At 43.4% G+C, this 19,664-nt stretch overlaps 3 protein-coding genes and 1 long non-coding RNA gene across 5 annotated transcripts in view; 2 read left to right on the top strand and 2 right to left on the bottom strand.

The window, feature by feature from the left end:
* Positions 1–1,376: 1,376 nt before the first annotated feature.
* Positions 1,377–5,207, top strand: gh1 (growth hormone 1). Its single transcript, XM_023409722.2, has 6 exons — positions 1,377–1,479; positions 3,046–3,179; positions 3,267–3,383; positions 4,492–4,635; positions 4,726–4,872; positions 4,976–5,207. The coding sequence occupies exons 1-6, from the start codon at positions 1,470–1,472 to the stop codon at positions 5,036–5,038; spliced, it is 615 nt and encodes a 204-aa protein (XP_023265490.1). The 5' UTR covers positions 1,377–1,469; the 3' UTR covers positions 5,039–5,207.
* A 17-nt stretch (positions 5,208–5,224) lies between these two features.
* On the bottom strand, positions 5,225–6,334 carry LOC147818905 (uncharacterized). The gene is made up of 2 exons (XR_015437481.1): positions 6,204–6,334; positions 5,225–5,352 (listed from the first exon to the last, which is right to left on the bottom strand). It is a non-coding gene; the product is annotated as an uncharacterized LOC147818905 (long non-coding RNA).
* cdc27 (cell division cycle 27) lies at positions 6,295–16,112 on the top strand. Of its 2 annotated transcripts, none has more exons than XM_087174989.1 (20): positions 6,295–6,452; positions 8,531–8,606; positions 8,707–8,854; positions 9,106–9,231; positions 9,348–9,445; positions 9,523–9,668; positions 9,743–9,963; positions 11,063–11,162; positions 11,468–11,577; positions 12,007–12,106; positions 12,220–12,400; positions 12,704–12,876; positions 12,962–13,114; positions 13,356–13,436; positions 13,566–13,693; positions 14,375–14,492; positions 14,824–14,952; positions 15,047–15,121; positions 15,425–15,554; positions 15,750–16,112. In XM_087174989.1, exons 1-20 carry the CDS (start codon positions 6,426–6,428, stop codon positions 15,836–15,838), a joined length of 2,409 nt encoding a protein of 802 aa, XP_087031115.1. In that variant the 5' UTR covers positions 6,295–6,425; the 3' UTR covers positions 15,839–16,112. The 2 variants fall into 2 exon arrangements, with proteins under 2 accessions (XP_087031115.1, XP_023265501.1); XM_023409733.2 differs by having other exon boundaries at positions 15,747–16,112.
* A 1,452-nt stretch (positions 16,113–17,564) lies between these two features.
* maptb (microtubule-associated protein tau b) overlaps positions 17,565–19,664 on the bottom strand; it is an 8,997-nt gene continuing 6,897 nt past the window's right edge. Inside the window, exons 7-9 of the mRNA XM_023409732.2 lie at positions 19,551–19,660; positions 18,916–19,083; positions 17,565–18,839 (exon numbers count right to left, since the gene is read on the bottom strand). Of these exons, the coding sequence (XP_023265500.2) occupies positions 18,807–18,839; positions 18,916–19,083; positions 19,551–19,660 (311 nt within the window). The 3' untranslated portion in view covers positions 17,565–18,806. The remainder of the gene's footprint in view (positions 18,840–18,915; positions 19,084–19,550; positions 19,661–19,664) is intronic.

Below are 19,664 nucleotides of genomic sequence, written 5' to 3'. Positions count from 1 at the left end.
TTAATATTCAAACTGAGAAACGAGAAAATCAGACACAGATTTGTAACATACAACACACACACACGTCATCAATATACAACACACACACTGATAAAGCAGCAGCAACAGCAGGTTTATCTCATTATGACTAGTGGTACAGTGTGATACTGTTAATACACAGTTGATGTGTTAATGATGTTAACAGTTTGAGTTCATGTGTTTGTGTCAACACGATAAATGTTTAGATAAAGCTGTAAATGCATGAACTCTACAGTCTAATGTTGGTGTTCTCCATACATCACTCTTCTTTATTCACCAGATGTTTACAGCTGTCAGTGTCATGTTTCATATGTACACAACATTACAATCATTCTCTTCTGTGTTTCTAATGTAGATGAACAGGGATGATATTCTGTAAATGGAAAGTAACTAAGAACATTCACTCAAGTACTGTACTTAAATGACCTATTGCTACATAGCTAACATTAGCATTAGCAGCTGTTCACTTACCAGTCTAGAGGAAACGTGAGTTATTTAACGAGGTGAATCAGATCAGCCTGTTGTTGTCGTCTCTGTGTCAGGTGGTGCTGAATTTATTCAGTTTCCTGTGATGTAACGGTGTTAAATGTCTGACCTCAGATCAGTGACAGCTGTGAATAAATTCACAAATCTGAGTTGAAAACATCTGACTCTTTTTCTAAAAGTGGCTTCAACACTTTACATGTTTCCATCAGTTACGTGTTTCCTGTTCATCTGATTCCTCACTAGAGTTTACATCATTTATCGATTACTGTAGATTTCCTTTATGACTTTGACAATGATTTGTTCTTCAGCTGTTCTGAATCAGTCGTCCTGATAAACAACATTTAAACAATGTAAACAACCTGCTGCAGTCTCGTAGAAAACAAAATGATTTCTGTTCTGTGATCATCTGCTCTCACTGTTAAAACCTGTCTGCTTTTAGTTATGTTACATTCAACTTTATGAACTCACTTCAAAGTTTAAACTGCATCATCCGTAATAGATGAAGGCCCAAACAATAAAACAACAAACATGTCAACTGAACCGAAACAACAAGCGATTACTGTACAAAGACGTGTGTGTGTGTGTGTGTTCCATGTATATCATCACCCTCTGTGTGTCAGTGTTAAATTACTTTTGATTTTCCAGTACAACATCAAAAACAAAGTTTTGTGTGTCACCATCACTTTGTCCGTCATGTTTTTACCTCACAGTACATTTTGAAGCTCTATAAATATTATTATTTGGGTGTTAATGTTGAATGGAGGTGAAAACACACACACACTCCATGGTTGTTTGTTCGGTTCATGTTTCTGTTGATTTAATCATCAAGTTTTCTGCTATAAAACCACAAACCTATGAACTGCAAAGATCACAACACACTGAACAACTGAACTCAGCTCAGATTAAACAGAACCTGAACCTGAAGCAGACCCTGAACCAGAACCTGAACTGAACCCTGATCAGCCATGGACAGAGGTAAGACATAAAATCTGTGGTTTTATTAGCTCTGTTCAGACAGGACCCATTTAATTTTTCATGGAATACATTTATTTTATTTTATTTTAGTTAGGGACTGAACATTTTGGTGTCCTATATGAAATGTCATCATCTATCAATAGCAGAGGGCTGTGGTTTTCAAGAATCAGTTTAACTAACCCTGTAGTCTGTGTCGTTAGTCAGATAAAGTCTTTTCAACTGAATTCTCCGACTTCCTGTCTCGTATTTTTCCATTTCATGACAGACTGTTGTTCAGCTAAACCCATGGCAAGTAAACTCATACATGCCCTAGATTCTTTGGCCTTCCTCGCACTACAAATCAGTTTGCTGAAGCCTATCAAAGAAATGCCATTGCAACCTGTTTACTGCTGCTGAACTTCTGCTGAGCTCAGATAAATTAATTTCTCTCTTCCACTCCCCCTGCTCAGTTATCCTGGACTCGGTTGCCCCTCAAATATAAAAATCCCAAACTCAAATCCCATCTGTGGTTGAACAACTGAGCTCATTCTCTTAGGAAGGCCTGCTCAAAATTGGCTGTTTCTAACAGCTGTCATTCCACCAGCAAACATCTGGATTCATAGCCAATAACTAACCCAAATTGTGTGAACTGGTCCAGATCTGGATCCTGTGAGCCAGTTTCAGGGTGTACATTATTGTTTCTTATTACAGGCTTTCTTTTGCTAAACCTGCTGACAACATGATTAGTGATGAGGACACACCTGAGCCCATCCAGTGTTACCTGTATCCTGATGCATGGAACATAATGTACATGACTCTTACACAGTGACGTGAACAGCAGGTTAATGATGCTACAGCAGAGAAAAGTACCTGGAACTTTAAGGGCCTAAAGTCCCAGGAAGATTATGCAAAATCATTACTTGACATAACATTATTCAAAGCACTTTGAGGACATAACATGAACGAAAATACGGGACAAATTGCTTCCCGTATATATTCAATACAGGATGCAGCATTTTATTTTCAAAAATACGGGACTATCCCGTATTATACGGGGGGAGACCCTAGCCACTCCAGTTGTTGTGGTCCTTTATTTTTTTGAAGTCCTGTTTCAGTTTTTTTTTTACCTTATCCAGAACCTGTTTCGCAATGTGGAAAATGTGTTTGTATAATACACGGACTTTTAAACATGCAGGTGAAATAAAAATGCAGCAAGGACTCGACCAGTCAGAAATGTTAAGCACTGCAGACCACACCCCCCAAAGTTCCTGAACCTTTGGAAAGTACTACCCCCCGACCAGGTACCTTTTTGGGGGTCGATCAATTACCCTGGAACTAAATTTAAACCCTGGTTCTAAAGGTTCCTGGGGAAAGTTCCTACGGAGGAAATGCGGCTAATGATATGGTTATTATGGGAACTAAAAGTATTGAGGCTTGACAGACTTCAGTGATGTGACACTCCACTATAGCGTAGTATGACATCGCCAGGTTTAAAGCTGCAGAGTAAAGATGAAATGAAGTATAATAAACATGAATGTGAGCATCAGTAATGACTGTCTGACCTTCACCTGTCTGTCTCCCTCTCAGTTGTCCTTCTGCTGTCAGTCCTGTCTCTGGGCGTCTCCTCTCAGCCAATCACAGACAGCCAGCATCTGTTCTCCATCGCTGTCAGCAGAATCCAAAACCTCCACCTGCTCGCTCAGAGACTCTTCTCCAACTTCGTAAGTTTCCAGCCCGACAGCAGCACTGTGTATTACTGTGTATTACTGTGTGTATTACTGTGTACCTCTATGTATTGTGTTTGTTAGGAGAGTACTCTGCAGACGGAGGACCAGCGTCAACTCAACAAAATCTTCCTACAGGATTTCTGTAACTCTGATTACATCATCAGTCCCATTGACAAGCATGAGACACAACGCAGCTCTGTGAGTATACTACACTGCAATGCACTGTACAAAAGAAAACCACAGACAATAAGAATCACACAGCTGCCAGTTCTCTGTAGATACGGAAAACTACAGTAACTTTTAAACTGCAGTAACATTTAAAATCAGTTACATTTAAACTCAGGAACCGAATCAATTGTTGTACCTTCTAATCTGACACATCAGATGCTTTGTTACACAGAAACATCTGGGAGGGCTTTAGTGGAAACTGTTTGGAAGGCAGGAACTTTCAAAAATAACTGGCAGATGATTGGATGAACCATCTGTCTATCATCATCTTTCACAGGCTAACTTCGACCAATCAATTCAGCATCCTTCCCATTTTTTCACCACCAGCGGAGCCGGTTGGTAAATCAAACTCCTGCTGAATCCAGTCAGGAATCTCCCGTTCTTTCAAAGAAGAAATACCAGGAGCCACTATTATTAATAACAAACAGTCACTTCTCGCTGTCATCACACCTAAGACCCGCCCATAGCTGCCAGTAGCTCCTCCCTCATAAGACGCTGATTGGTAAAAACCAATGTGGTTCAGACATAAGCAAATAGCTTGGAGCCTGGCAAGATGGATTCTCACTGCTTCGCAAGGTTAGGTACCCTCAGAACGTTGGGTCCATTCATTGTTCTGAAGCTCTTTTACATAAAGCATCATGATTTAAAAAAAAAAAAAGTATTAAAAAAATTATTTCAGTAACATTTTAATAAGCTGTAATTAAGGAGTTCTTTTTTTTTTTTAAGAATTTTTTGGGCTTTTTGTGCCTTTGATGGACAGGACAGTAGAGACACAGGAAATGGGGAGGCAGAGAGAGGGGGAATGGTTTCAGTTAAAACAGAGCGACCTTCAGAATGATTTTGAAATTTGTTAGGGTTGTGTTGTTTCTGAAGCTATTACCTATCAATTGACTTGTTCTTGATCTCCTATTGATTGATTGGTTCTTGATCTCCCGTTGATTGACTGGTTCTAGGGTCTGAAGCTATTACTTACTGATTGATGGGTTCTTGATCTTCTATCGATTGAATGGTTCTAGGGTTGAAGTTATTACCTATCAATTGATTGGTTATTTATGTCCTGTTGATTGACTGGTTCTAGGTTCTGAAGCTGTTATCGATCTCCTATCGTTTGGTGGAGTCTTGGGAGTTCTCCAGTCGCTTTCTGTCTGGAGGTTCTGCTCTGAGGAACCAGATTTCACCCAGACTGTCTGAACTCAAGACAGGAATCCAACTGCTGATCACAGTGAGACCACACACAGACATAAATCACACTGTACACACTGACCTGATCTAACCAAGCGACCACCAACGATCTGACCACCTGACCCCGCAGGCCAATCAGGACGGAGCAGAGATGTTCTCTGACGTCTCGGCCCTCCAGCTCGCTCCATATGGAAACTTCTATCAGAGTCTGGGAGGCGAAGAGTTGCTGAGACGAAACTACGAATTGCTGGCCTGTTTCAAGAAGGACATGCACAAGGTGGGAGTGCGGGGTGGGGGTGGAACAGTGGGAGTACAAGGGGGTGGAGGGGGAGGAAGAGGGCGTTGTGATGATCTAATGATGATGATGTCTGTGTTTACAGGTGGAGACGTACCTGACGGTGGCTAAATGTCGGCTCTCTCCAGAAGCTAACTGCACCCTGTAGCCCCGTCTCTCCACAGTGAAGCCTGTCGTTGATGATGTAATCCTGTATGTTCTCAAGCTCCGCCTCTATGTTAGCATTAGTGTTTACCTCTGTCAGGTGCTGAAGTCCAAACTGATGATGTCATAGTGATGTCATACATTCAGCTTGTGAAATAAAGTGTGTTAATTCATTTGTGTCTTCACTCTATTTCTTGTTCATGTCCTCAGATTTATATTTTTATTTTCTCATTTTCACTAAGACCTGGTCTGTGATTCTGGAGTTCCTCCTCACCACAAACATCAATAAGAGTTCTGCAGGGAACGTGTCGGTTCTGTCTGTGACAAAAAAAAGCAAAAAAACAAAAAAACACGTACACAACAATTAAAATCATAAATGAAATTAGTTTCCTGGTGGTCTGTGTGGAGGGTTAGTTCTGCTTCTGACACAAACCATGGTGACATCTTCAAACTGAAAATCACCAGAGTTACAGCTTTTGACTGTTAAATGATTAAAACATAATGAAAATAACTTACAACTTACAGATAAAACACAGAACAAGGTGTCAGTCAGCAGTTATGGAAAACGGTTCAATTTAAATTAGATTTGCTAATTAATTCCTCATTATTTATGAGTGGAGACTTTTATGTTCGCCTTCAGACACGGCAATTAATCAGAATTAATTAATTAGAATTGCAACAATTTAACCCAGTGTGTATTTAACTATAGTGTACTCACTCTAAGATTACATAGTTCTTTCCATAAACTTCCAGTGAGATTATTAGAAATAAGACCTTTAAAATTGAATTCATTTATATATTTAAGATAAACACAAGAAACTTGTGCTACAGAGCACAAGTTTATCTTAAATATATAAATGAATTCAATTTTATATATACTTGGAAATGTTTGTAAATCGTTGTCAATACATTGTCAATATTTCCTTATTAAATTGTCATTATACTACGCCAACAGGGGGCAACAAAACGTGCTTCTCACATTTACAGCCTGTGATTTCTGACCTGCTTTATTGCAATTGTATTGTTTTTATTTTTATATTTCATTTTTATTGTTGTTAATTAATTCTTAATATGTTTTTAATCTCAATTTGTGTAACTGTGTACGGTGTCCTTGAGTGCCAAGAAAGGCGCCTTTAAATAAAATGTATTATTATTATTATTAACCTCACCGGTGGAGGGCGCCGCCCTTTCGGTTCTTTTCGTTGGCAGTCGTTACTCTCCGCCTCAACCTTCTACCCTCCTCGGTAATGTTCGACTGAACTCGGCTGGTAACGGTCGGTGTGTTCAAATCTTCGGGTTGCAGCTCTTCCAGGAGACTCAAGTAAAGCAAGAGCCGAGAGAAAAGAGGGAAAACAGACGACAGGAACAGATACACGGAGTCTCCGACCGGAATGACGGTGCTGCAGGAACCTGTCCAGGTAAAAACACATCTTCAGCTCGTTGTCATGAGCGGGGAGCCGAGTATTTATGACGCCCGTACTACCTTCTCCGTGCCGGCCTCATCGACTGGTCCAGTCCGTGGTGTGAGAGCTCTTACCCTGCATCAGGCCCCGCAACCCGCCACTAGCAGCACGGGGCGTTTTATCGGTGTTGTTGGAGTTAAAAATCCAATCAATACAATGAGGTTGGGCCATTACTGTGGGCGTCTGGATCAAGACTTTAACGTAATGCTAGTTCGTTAGCTAACGTCAGCAGCTTGGTTTCAGTTCACGTCGCTCATGCCAGACTCCTTTTAAAACATGTCATTTGAGGTGTCCCTTGGTGTCGCTTAAAAACAAGGAGAGTGGAACAACCTATACGATCCTCTGTGACTTGTTCGGTGCTGCTCATCGCTTCGGCATACATCCAATAAGTAACTTGTCTTTTACCTAAAAGATAATACAACATTCGTTTCGCATGTTGATCTCATTGTGCTGCACTCTGGACGAGGTCAGAATGCACCGCGGAGGGCGGCAGTACCGGCGCTAACAGTTATTAAAGTTGATATTCTATCGTAACAAACATTGTGTGTTTGAGTTTATGTGTGCTTAAGTTTTCGGTGGAGTGTATTAATCGCTTGAAGATCTGATAAAGAGCTGGACAAGCAGGACAATACAAAACGGTGAAAATTCAAATGGAGTTTTGTATTGATAACGCTGCTAATGCTAAGAGTAGAGTTCTGTTAGCCGGCTAACTCCGTGTCTAAAAAATCAGCCGAGCGGTTTTAGTCTGCAGAACTTGGCGTTAAAGTTCACAACTAAACATAAAGTGTCAGGGATTTATTCGGTTTGTGTTTATCGTCCGACCCCAGACCAGCCACAGACGTCAGGCTATAGTTAGCAAACAGTGACTTAGCCTCTTGTTGCTAACGTTAGCTAACGTCAACTAGCTGCCGGTTAACGTGAACAACATTAGCTATCAGCTGGTTAGCTGCAATATAAATCACAGGTAACCACACTGTAGTTCAGTCTGATTGTGTACGGCGAGTCTAAATATTTACTGATTAAACTTCAGGTCACAGGTCTGCTTGTGACGTCATGACCACGAGCGGCATATCACAGCAAAAGAATGTATGTGGAACGCCATTTACGCAAATTACGTCTTAATGATTTACGTGTTTACACGACGTTACAATGCGTGTTAACAGTCTTCCTGTATTTTACTGGTTGTGTTTGTCTTTTCTGATTGTGGCCAATGAGGGACCGTCAATACATATTTACAGAGGGTTGCATTGATGATGTAGATCAACGTCAGGCAGCATGTTGTGCATAGATTACTGATGTGGGGTTATAGTCCTTACAGGAGCTGTGTTCATGCAAGGGAAATTCTTCTGTATGAGCCATAGGTCAGAGTTAGAGTCAGAAGAATCCAATTTAAAGTTTGAAGCAGGAGAAAGCAGCTCAGTGATGTATCTGCTGCCTGTCATAATACGCTTCATCTGTAACACCTGTGGAGCCACAGGAAATGGAAGAAATCAATGCTCTTTTCCTCTGGAGAAATATTATGACACCCACTGCTATATAACACCTCTATTAGACCAGAATGGATCAACCTGTAGGCAGAGACAGGTGTTTGTCATCAGATGTAGAAAATCCATCTGTTAAAACGCTGTTTTACGATAAAATACTTCAGGCCTCTTGACTCTACTGTTATATCAACATATACTGACAGGCTCTACGATGGATATATATGTATGTAACATGTCTATAATATAATCATACATACACAGACATATTTGTATGGGCTGGATATGTGTCAATATATGAAACTGTTCCAATATTGGAATTCAATATAAGTACATATATTTATGAGTTTTAAATCTGCTGTCTGTGACTTTCCCGTGCTGCACACAGGAAGTGATGCGAGTTGGAGAGAGTCTTTAAAGTCCGTATTAGAGGACAGTGCAGAGAGACAGCAGATAGAGAGCAGGGATGCTGCTCTTACCACCCACACTGCAGGTGTTACATCAGGACAAGTTAATGCACCTGTCTGATGTCATACCTGTCTCTCTGATCAGGCTGCAGTATGGCAGGCTCTGAACCACTATGCCTACCTGGACGCTGTTTTCCTCGCTGAGAGACTCTATGCTGAAGGTAACACCTGTCTGTCTACCTGTTTGTCTGCCAGTGAGGTCATAGGAGGCTCTCTAACTGTCTGTCTGAACACCGGTCTGTCTGTCTGTCTGCCTGTCAGTGAGGTCAGAGGAGGCCCTCTACCTGTTGGCTACCTGTTATTACCGCTCGGGGAAGCCATACAAAGCGTACCGGCTGCTGAAGGCTCACAGCTGCTCCACGCCGCAGGTTCGATTCCTGCTGGCAAAATGCTGCGTCGAACTCAGCAAGTAAGAACTCACACACACACACACACACACACACACTAGTTAATGTAGTAGACCAACTCTCATTTCACGGCCTCTCTCTCTCTCTCTCTACACCTGTCTCTCTGCCTCTCTCTCTACCCCCCCGTCTCTCTCTCTCTCTTCCTGTCTCCCTCTCTCTACCTGTCTCTCTGTCCTTTTATGTCTCTCTCTCTACCCATCTCACTCTTTCTCTACCTGGTTCTCTCTCTCTCTACCACCTGTCTGTCTTTCAGGCTGGCTGAAGGAGAACAGGTTCTCATTGGTGGAGTGCTGAACAAACAGAAGAGTCAGGATGACATCATCACAGAGTTTGGAGACTCCGCCTCTTACACACTGTCATTACTGGGACATATTTACTGGTAACAAACCAGTCCACCTAGTCTGTTACTGGTTTTAATGATGTTCGATCTGTTGACTAATGACCCCTCTCTCTCTCTCTCTCTCTCTCTCTCTCTCTCTCTCTCTCTCTGAGCAGCAAGACAGATCGTGTTGCTAAAGGTGCAGAGTGTTTCCAGAGAAGTTTAACTCTCAATCCGTTCCTCTGGTCGCCTTTCCAGAACCTCTGTCACCTAGGTAACACACACACCTGGCCTTACCTTTGCTCATGTGACCATGTGCCTTCAGTGAATAATGTGCTCTTTGTGTTGCAGGGGAGAAACCAGATCCAGACCAGGTCTTCAAGTTGTCCTCTCTACAGAACTCCTCTATAGCCCCACCCCCTCCATCTGTTAGTCCTGCCCAGAATCCCTCCCACCGTCTAGACACCGCCCTCATGGAGACACCACAGGACACACTGGTACACAATACAAACAAACCTACAGTCCAGCACTATGCTCCAGTCATCAGAACTAACGTGTTGTTGTTTTCCAGGAGTTGAATCGTTTGAATCTCGAGTCATCAAATGGAAAGCTGACGTCTGATTTGTCGGTCTCCTACATTGACTCCTCCCTCATATCCCCGGAGACTGGTTCCCTACTGGCTAACACGGTTTCCATGGCGTCAGCTGGCTCCTTATTGGCTAAGCAGAACAAGCCAAAGAGTGGGAGGAGTTTACTGGGAGGACCTGCTGCACTGAGTCCACTGACGCCCAGGTGAGTGATTTAACAACACCTGTACAGAGGCCTGAACTACGAAGCAGGATTTGAGGTTATTAGGGTAACTTCAGTTTTAACTCTGAGTTTTTAGTCCTACGACGGTGGTTCACTTGTTACTGGGGTAAATCACCATTTCAACGCTGACCTCCTAACCTGGCGCAGGTTAACTTCAGAGGATCAGATCAAAACCTGTCAGCCAAACTACTGACCAATCAAATGACTGGAAAACCGAGTCATCATTCCTACAGGATCCAAAAGAGTTTACAATAAAGTGATCAATAATAACGAGCAGTAGATATAAAATGTAAATTATCGGAATCGTTTTCCTGTTTGGGTCTTTCCATGTGTCACTCTGGTTTAAAAAAAAAAAAGCTTCTAAAAAAAATGCACGGAGCGTATATCATGCTAAAAAAATATATAATAACTATTATAGCTTCATTTGTTTGAAGAAATATTCTTTAATCCAACAGGATTCCTGACAGTGATGAAGCTTTTACTCTCTTCATCACTGCAGCTCAGAACAACATGAGGAGACTCTGACCATTAACTTTAACTGTTTTATCTGCATCACATGTTCATAACAGTTTGTTCATCATCAGACAAAAGAGCAAAAATACTCAAATGTAATGATAATTCATGCATTTATTTACAATATATCATTAGTCTGACTTTAACAGAAATTATATGTAGACATGGATATAATATTTTTTTATTCCAGTCATGTGATCATATTTACATTTCACCTCGTTGAATATCACTTGTGGACGTGGTTATAACCGAAACAACGATGTTGCTTATAATTAATAACTCCGCCTCTTTCACATGAACGCGATCGTAACCGGACATGTAAACCCAAGGTTAACTGAGTCAGCTGATAGGCAGCTTCGCAGTACAGGTTATCAGTATGGTCGAAGTTAGGTTCAGTCAAGCCAGATTGCTAAAAGTTATCCTGGGTGTGTTGAATTTGCTTCATAGTACAGGCCTCTGGTGAGTCTTTAGTTATCGTGTTGTTAGTTTATCTACTCAAACTGGAGGTGTCTAACTGTGTGTGTGTGTTTGTGTGTGTGTGTGTGTGTGTGTGTGTGTGTGTGTGTAGTTTTGGAATCCTGCCCCTGGAGCCCAGCCCTGGAGACCCCACATATCTACAGAACTATTCAGCTACCATGGAAACGCAAACTACAGCTCCCAGCAAGAAGGTACACACATATATACACGTGCACTAACACACACACAAAGGCTGTAGGTGTCCAGGTGTAAAAAAAGACAGGACTTTTATTTTTAAGTTGCATGATGTTATTTATCTGGGGGGGGGGCTGGCTGTTCATGGGTGATATCATTTGTGTTTATCATCCTAATGAATAAAGCGAGGGGGCACTGTACAGGATACACAGTGAACCTTCACAATAAAGGTTCTCTGGATTGTTTTGCTTCACACACTGCTGCTGCTCAACTGTCTGTCTCCTCACCTGTCTGTCTCTCTGCTCACCTGTCTGTCTCTCAGTCTGTCTCTAGGATAAGTCAGTCAAAGTCTGTCTTCAGTCAGAGTGGAAACAGCAGAGATGTTCTCCCTATCCCCTTCAACCAATCACAGACCTCTGCACCTCACACCAGGTAACTATTATAACCAATCACAGGGCTTTGCTCCTCTTACTGTATATGCAGTGACATCAGTGTCTCTGGTCCAATCAAAAAACAGCAGCAGGCAGAAAGACAGACAATAAGTGCGTCTGACGACTGCAGTCACTTCCTGTAGTGAGAGTGAGCTCAGTTCACCTGTGTCGCAGCGGCAGGTCGTTCACTCGAGTGTCACCCTCAGTTTGTCAGGCTGTTGTCAGGCTGTTGACTGACTTTTGTCTGTTGACCGTTATCATCCTGTTGTCAGACTGTTGACCGACTGATGACTGTTGTCAGGCTGTTGTTTGTTGACTGACTGTTGTCAGATTGTTGTCAGACCATGGTGACGTTCTGGGGCCGGAGTAAGGTAAGGTCAGTAAGGTCTGTCCAATGACCTGTCTCTCTGACAGCCTGTCTCTCTCTCAGTGGCTCCCCGCAGGTCCTTAGTCCAAGTATGTCTGGTCCTCCGAACGTTCAGCCCAGAAGAAGCTCCAGACTGTTTACTAGTGCCAGCTCTACTGCCAAGGTACTGCACTACTACAGTAATACTACAGTACCGTTCTGTCAGAGTACTTCTGTTAAAGTACTACAGTACATGTATCAGTACTGCAGTACTCTGATCCTCCCGTCTGTCTGCAGGAGAACAGTAAGAAGCTGAAGATGAAGTTCCCCACAAAGATCCCCAACAGAAAAACTAAATGTAAATCAGCAAAGACATCAAACAGCAGCAACCTGAACGAGAGTCTGGACATCCTGAGACTGGATCCAGGTCTGAGTCTACCAGACACCAAGATCCCCCAGTACCAGAGAGCAGCTGCAGGTAATCATACTATTTAATATCCATGTCTAGGTGTGTGTCCAGGTGGTATTAGCAGGTTAAACCAGGTAGCCCACATTCAGGAAGTAGTTTCACAGTGACCCTTGGGGATCACTGTTGATCTCAGCTCCATCTGCAGTGACCAACAGTCCCCCACTGATCTATTGATCTACTGGTCCACTGGTCCAGTAGATCAGAGCTTTAATCATTTGATAATTATGGGGCCTGGTCATTCTGATACTACAGACATTTGTGTAAACAGTGTTCAGATAAACTGTGTGTGTGTGTGTGCGTGTGTGTGTTCAGACAGTGTGATGGCTTTGCTACGGGAACTGGGGCGTGGTTACCAGGCGCTGTGCTCCTATAACTGCAGAGAAGCCATCAACATCCTGACCTCCCTCCCTCCCCAGCACTACAACACTGGCTGGGTCCTCACTCACATCGGCAGGGCCTACTTTGAGCTGGCTGAGTACACACAGGTAACTCACCTGACTCACAGGTAACACACCTGACACACAGGTAACACTCACCTGACACAGGCAAAGTGATGATGATGTGTTGCAGGCGGAGCGTCTGTTCAGTGAGGTTCGCAGGATCGAGTCGTACAGAGTTGAAGGGATGGAGATTTACTCGACCACTCTGTGGCACCTGCAGAAAGACGTGGCTCTGTCAGCCCTGTCCAAAGACCTGACCGACATGGACAAGAACTGTCCTGAGGTCAGACCTGTCCCTCTGATCACCTGTCTGTCTGTTCACCTACCTGTCTCTCTGATCACCTGTCTGTCTGGTCACCTACCTGTCTCTCTGATCACCTGTCTTTCTCTGATCACCTGTCTCTCTCTCTGATAACTTGTCTGTCTATCTCTGATTACCTGTCTGTCTGTGTCTTTCTGATCACCTGTCTGTCTCTCTCTGTGTACCTGTCTGTCTCTCTCTGATCACCTGTCTGTCTCTGCAGGCCTGGTGTGTAGCAGGAAACTGTTTCAGTCTGCAGAGGGAGCATGACATCGCCATAAAGTTCTTCCAGAGAGCCATCCAGGTGAGCTGCTGTTACCATAGTGACCAAGGTCAGGCTGGCTTGGTCTTTGTAGTTTGAGGGACAGGTGCAGAATGGACTAGTGTAGTCTCACCTATTCCTCTATAACCTGTCTGTCTCTCTGTCTCTTAGGTGGACCCAGGCTTTGCATATGCGTACACTCTGTTGGGTCATGAGTTTGTTCTGACAGAGGAGCTGGACCGAGCACTTGCCTGCTTCCGAAACGCCATCAGAGTCAACAACCGACACTACAATGCATGGTATGGTCACCGTGGTAACCAACATACTGTATGTAGACACATGCAGTCAGTGAGCACTTTATTAGGAACACCACACTAACACAGGTACTTCTTCATGTCATGGATCCACCAGATGTTGAAACTTTACTCTGAGGCTCTGCTCCATGTTGACATCCCCACCATCATCATCATCATTCCTCACTGTCATGTTGATGAAACCAGTTTGTGACATGGAGCATGATCCTGCTGGAAGGAGCCATTAGAAGATGATCAACAATTCTCAGACTGAGGCAGTCAGACCAGGATTGATTGATTGATTGATAGATAGATAGATAGATAGATAGAAGAAAACATTGCCCACACCACCACCAGCCTCGACTGTGGACACAAGGCAATAAGCAGGTGTTCCTAATAAAGTGCTCAGTGAGTGTATATATACAAATGTAGTAGGGGTTTAACAAATCTGAAACTGAGACAGAAGTCAGTCAGATGGTCATATGTTAAGGTTACACCACAAGGTCAACAGACACAAGATGGTAACTATGGTAAAAACATACAAATATTTAATCTATACTATACCATTAAAACACAGTGCATCTGATAACCATGGCTCTGCATTACAGTTGTGACGGACCCCTGTTCCGTCATCACAGGGTCGTGACACAGTACAGTGTGTAATGTTGTTGTGTCTGTGGCGTTCAGGTACGGTCTGGGGATGATTTACTACAAACAGGAGAAGTTCAATTTGGCAGAAATCCACTTCAAGAAAGCTCTGAGCATCAACCCTCAGAGCTCTGTGCTGCTCTGCCACATCGGAGTGGTAGGTTAGCATGTAGCATCCTCCATTTGTAACAGCTGCTGTGTTAGCATGTAGCATCTTCCATTCACAATAGCTGCTGTGTTAGCGTGTAGCATCCTGTATTCATAACAGCTGCTGTGTTGGCATTTAGCATTCTCCTATCATAACAGGTGCTGTCTTAGCATATAGCATCCTCCAATCATAACTGCTGTGTTAGCATGTAGCATCTTCCATTCATAACAGCTGCTGTGTTAGCATGTAGCATCTTCCATTCATAACAACTGTTCTGTTAGTATGTAGCACCAACCCCATGCGATAGATCACCAATAGGTGTTTGTGGTTGTGTGTGTAGGTGCAGCATGCGCTGAAGAAGTCTGATGCAGCTTTAGAGACTCTGAACAGAGCGATCGGGATCGACCCTAAAAACCCGCTCTGCAAGTTCCACCGAGCATCTATACTGTTCGCCAATGACAAGTACAAGGTAATCAATAATGATTAATAGTGTTCAATAAATGCTGAGGTTGTAACCACCTGTCTCTCTGACCTGTCTGTCTCTCTGACCTGTCTGTCTGCAGGCAGCTCTTCAGGAGTTGGAGGAGTTGAAACAGATTGTTCCCAAAGAGTCTCTGGTTTACTTCCTGATAGGAAAGGTAACAGCTGATCCACTCTGACCCATGACCCCTGACTTGTTGTTTGACCCCGTCATGTTCATTGTGTGTGAGTTTGGTCACGTCTCATTAGTCTACCTGTTCAGAGGCAGTGATGATGTTGCGTCACCTGAGTGTTCTTTGATTGGATGGAGAACCTGGATCCACATCGAGGACCTGGACACAGAAACAATAAAAACCTGCAGCCAGCAGGTGTCTCACCTGAGACCACACACACCAGTGGACATGGAGTTAAACCTGAACCTGAACCTGTCTGTCTAACACCCCCTTTCTTCTATCTCTCAGGTGTATAAGAAGCTGGGTCAGACTCACCTGGCTCTGATGAACTTCAGCTGGGCAATGGATCTGGATCCTAAAGGAGCAAACAACCAGATCAAAGAGGCCATCGATAAGAGATACCTGCCAGAGGACGAAGGTACAGACACAACTCTACCTTCAAGTCATGTGACATCAGATTTGATGCTGCAGGTTTATACCAGGTCAAGGTCTGAAAGAACCAGGTTCTTAACATCAGTATCAGTTTTCATGTTGTCAATAGAATGAACAACAGACACTGACCACACCTGTCTCTCTCCACCTGTCTCTCTCCATCTATTTCACCTGTTAGCAGCGGAGGTGGACGACAGTCAAGACAGCAGCATCATGACGGACGCTGACGACACGCAGCTCCACACGGCTGAGAGTGATGATGTCCTTTAACCACCCCACCTCAAACCTGTCCCCTGCTCAAAGTCACACCCCCTGCCCTGATTGGCTGGAGGACTGCTGTTGCTAGGCAACATTCTGACAGACAGCTCTTTGGTTTAGCTCTGCCCCCAGTCCTCCCCCTGATTGGCTAAAACAGACTGCTGCCGCCCTGAACCCCGCCTCCTTCCTCATGTCATTGAGCTTGTCCTCTGACATCACAGCTGTTTTTTTTATGTTCTTTTTATCATCGTTATGGAAATAAATCAATAAAAACATGTAAACCCTGCCCACCACTGTTTGTCCACTTCCTGTCTACCAACATCAAATCACACCAGCTCTACTCTCATTGGATCAGGTGAGTGAAAGCCACATCACACGTGACACGTCTCTGACTTGATGTGATATCACGCTGACATCATCAACGATGGCGTCATGATACAACATTTAATCAACTTTCTCCCACGTCACATGATCTTAAAACCTCAACAAGGCTCCTTCACTGACTCCTCCAGCTGGGGACCACCTCTGGGGCGACAGAGCTGCGTCCTGATTGGCTAAAGTTCAGTGACACGTGTTCTTCATTCTTATTGGAAGAAGTTTAGAGGTGCGTTCCGATCAGCTAGTAGTTCCCTGCGAAGTGGACTGCACAGGGTATTCAGCCATGTTAAGTCAGTCAGTCTAAACAGCCTGTCAAAAGTAAGCCAACGGTCTGTTGGTCTGTAAACAACCTGTCAACAGTGTTGACAGTCGAACACATTGAGGGTCACACTCTTCATTTTGAATACAATCAGAACAACCCACTGCTGTGACACAGGTGAACCCTGACATTTTGTTCACTGATGATACAGCTGTTTACGCAGTTAACTGTTTAATCAGTTGTTTACTGATGAATCAGTTGTGCAGTAGAGCAGGGTTCCTGTGTTTCTCCATGTTGATCCAGACTGACTGAATCACCAGCTGTGTGAAAATGAACGTAGCTGTAGCTGCTATGAAGGTCACGACAAACATTTCCTGTTTCTCCCTGAACATTAGCTGCTCATTGACTAATGGGTGCAGTTCTATCCTGAACCAGTTTCTGCTCTGGACCTGTGTTCTCAGGTTCTGGTCTCAGTGTGGACGTTCTTTAATAGTTGTCCCTCGCAGACAGATGTGTCAGGTCTTAGACAACGTACGAATCAGAACCTCAACAGCTCTGTTGTGAGCATCAAATGCCAGAACCCTGACCTGAGACTGGAAACATCTGCAGGACTCCTGTTCTCTGTGACTCAGAACAAACCAGGATCCAAAATGAGAATGGTCAGGGCTGTGATCACATTTTTAGAGGAGTGGACTCTGGTACCAAAATCCACCTTTAGCTCAGAAACATGTTTTTAAAACAGTACCTTCAGTCGTACAAAATAAGGTCAGAGTCAGAGTCAGAAAGTCAGATCTGGGCCAGAAACATGATCAGGTCATAGTTAAAATATGTGGAGCACAGAAAGACCAGAGGGACCAGAACCAGCTGTTACTATAGACTGCATGATTATATGATGTCATGGTGTCATGAACATGCTAATTAGAGTATTACATCATCAGCAATATTCAGTCACTTTCCGTTGACAGTGGTTGTTGCTGTTCACAGTCCAGACCTTTAGCAGGTTTTGTCTTGGTCTTGTTTCCAGATCTGGTCTTGGTTTCCCCAGATCAACCCCTCCCCACCCCGCCCTGCCCACCCTGAATACAACAAACATAACGCAGGTGAGATCCAAGAGAAACTTTATTGGTACAAAGCACTTTAACAGCCGACAGGCAGAGAGACTTTATGGTTTTTGGCACCTGGTATCAAAGTGCATTCTGGGCATTTTAAATGATGGAGAGGGGGGGTAATGGGGTTAAGGTGGGGTGTTTGGGGGCCATCACAAGGACCTACAGCACATCAGCATTCAGAAACATAGAAGAGATGATGATTGGCTGAAAGAGGTGACATCAGAGAGACTTTCTGTGATTGGAGGGATTTTATGAAAGAAGCTAACAGGCTAATCCAGGCTACTTAGCCATTAGCGTGTTCTCTGTTTTCTCCAGTCAGACAAGAAGATGGATCTCAGTTTCCCCTCAAGGACTCCTGGAACTTCCTGCAGGATGACCTGGAATCCTGTCAAACTTCCAATGTCCAGGATCCCGACTTGTCAAGGATCCATGGAGACACACTAGTCACTAGTGTGGACTTTGGGCAGCTAAGTGTCCCAGAATTCTGAATCATTCTGAATCAAACAGCAGCAATGGCAGAGATTCTGAGCCACGCTCAAAGATGGGTTTAACCCACAGTAGGCTATGTCATCTGATTGGTTAGATGTATTTGTTTCTGTGATCTGATTGGTTGTTAGTATGTAGGTTTTTCTTAAAAACATTTTCTATTGCAGTGTTTGGAACTTTTCAGTAAGTCCTAGGACTTTCTTCAGGGTTAATATCAGCCTCTGGAGCACTTTCTTCAAAGACCTCAAAACCTCCTCGAAGACTCAAGACCTTCAGTTTCATTTTTGTTAGTCCATAATTGCAATAGATCCAGTGTTCAGCCTAGCTTAGCAGAAATGCTGGAAGCAGGAGCGAACTTCTAGCCTAGCTTAGCCATAACCCTAACCCTACAACTTCACAAGATCTCTCAGTTTGTCTTTTAATGGACCTAGGCTAACAGTTCTCCTCTGTTTCCAGTCTTTGTGCTAAGCTAGGCTAATCACTTCCTGGCTCTGTTTCTGTACTGGATGAATGAAAGTGATGATCTTCTCATCTGACTCTGGATGGACTCACCTGTGAGACAGAGCTTTGATTGGTTGTTGACTGAAGTTTAAAGCTTGTTTGTTTCACTTTATAAAACCCCTTCAATCCTGTCTTTGATGAAGACGCTCATGAGGAAAAAGGCAGAACATTTTTTTTTCTTTCTTTCATCAGGCAGTTTCCTTGGTAACGGGAGGGGGTGGGGTCTGCAGGCACAGGGTTTGTCCAATCACAGGCCTTGTTTGGCAAGGGAGGCTGACACCTGACAGGAAGAAGACGTTTGTGAATGTGTGTAGTTTTATTTTTGTGTTAATGGTCCGAATAGGTAAATCTCTCACCTGGTCGGCCAGGGTGTCAAGGGGCGGAGCTTCGGCAGCGTTAATGCTCCCAGGGGAGGAAGTGTTGCTAAGGTGATGAGGGGAAGAGTCAGACTGGACGATGATGTCAGCACCGTGGTCAGTTCGGGCTCTGGCCTGCTCTCTGAAGGTCAGTTTCTGACTTTCAATCTGACAACACACCATCACATCACGTTATAATGAACACATGTAACATTCTTATTAACATGTTTGATATTATAATAAACATGTAATAATCTAATGAGAACAGATACTTTTACGTACACATATAATACACAAATATATAGTTACATGTATAAATACAGTACACGATGTTTATATATATATACATATATATATACTGTCTATATATGAGTTATGTGGTGGTGTGTGATGAGCCGGTCCTTGTAGCACCACAATGAGAACCGTACGTTCTCTCAGTCACATGTTTGGTGAGTGTTGAAGAACAACGTTTGGAGGTCTGAATGATACAGAAACAACAAATATAGATACAGATATAAAAAGATGCTTGGAATCAAAGTGAATTTTGGGTAGAGACCTGGTTTAAATAGAGCTGTGATCCGTTAAACAGCTACTGAGGTGACTGTGGTGTGTCAGGTGAGTGTGTTCTCAGTTACCTTCTTCTTCCCTCCTCCTGGAACATGAGTGACGTTCTCCAGAGAACCCACTTTAGACTGAACCACTTTAAAAGCCACCTTCTCTGATTTAATCTCCACCTTCCCTCCACCTGG

This window comes from Seriola lalandi, unplaced genomic scaffold (genome assembly GCF_002814215.2).
Source record: "Seriola lalandi dorsalis isolate HSWRI2012SDOR001 ecotype SW California unplaced genomic scaffold, Sedor1 jcf7180002054405, whole genome shotgun sequence".
NCBI classification, from domain to species: Eukaryota; Metazoa; Chordata; class Actinopteri; order Carangiformes; family Carangidae; genus Seriola; species Seriola lalandi.
This window is presented reverse-complemented; position numbering and strand designations above follow the sequence as displayed.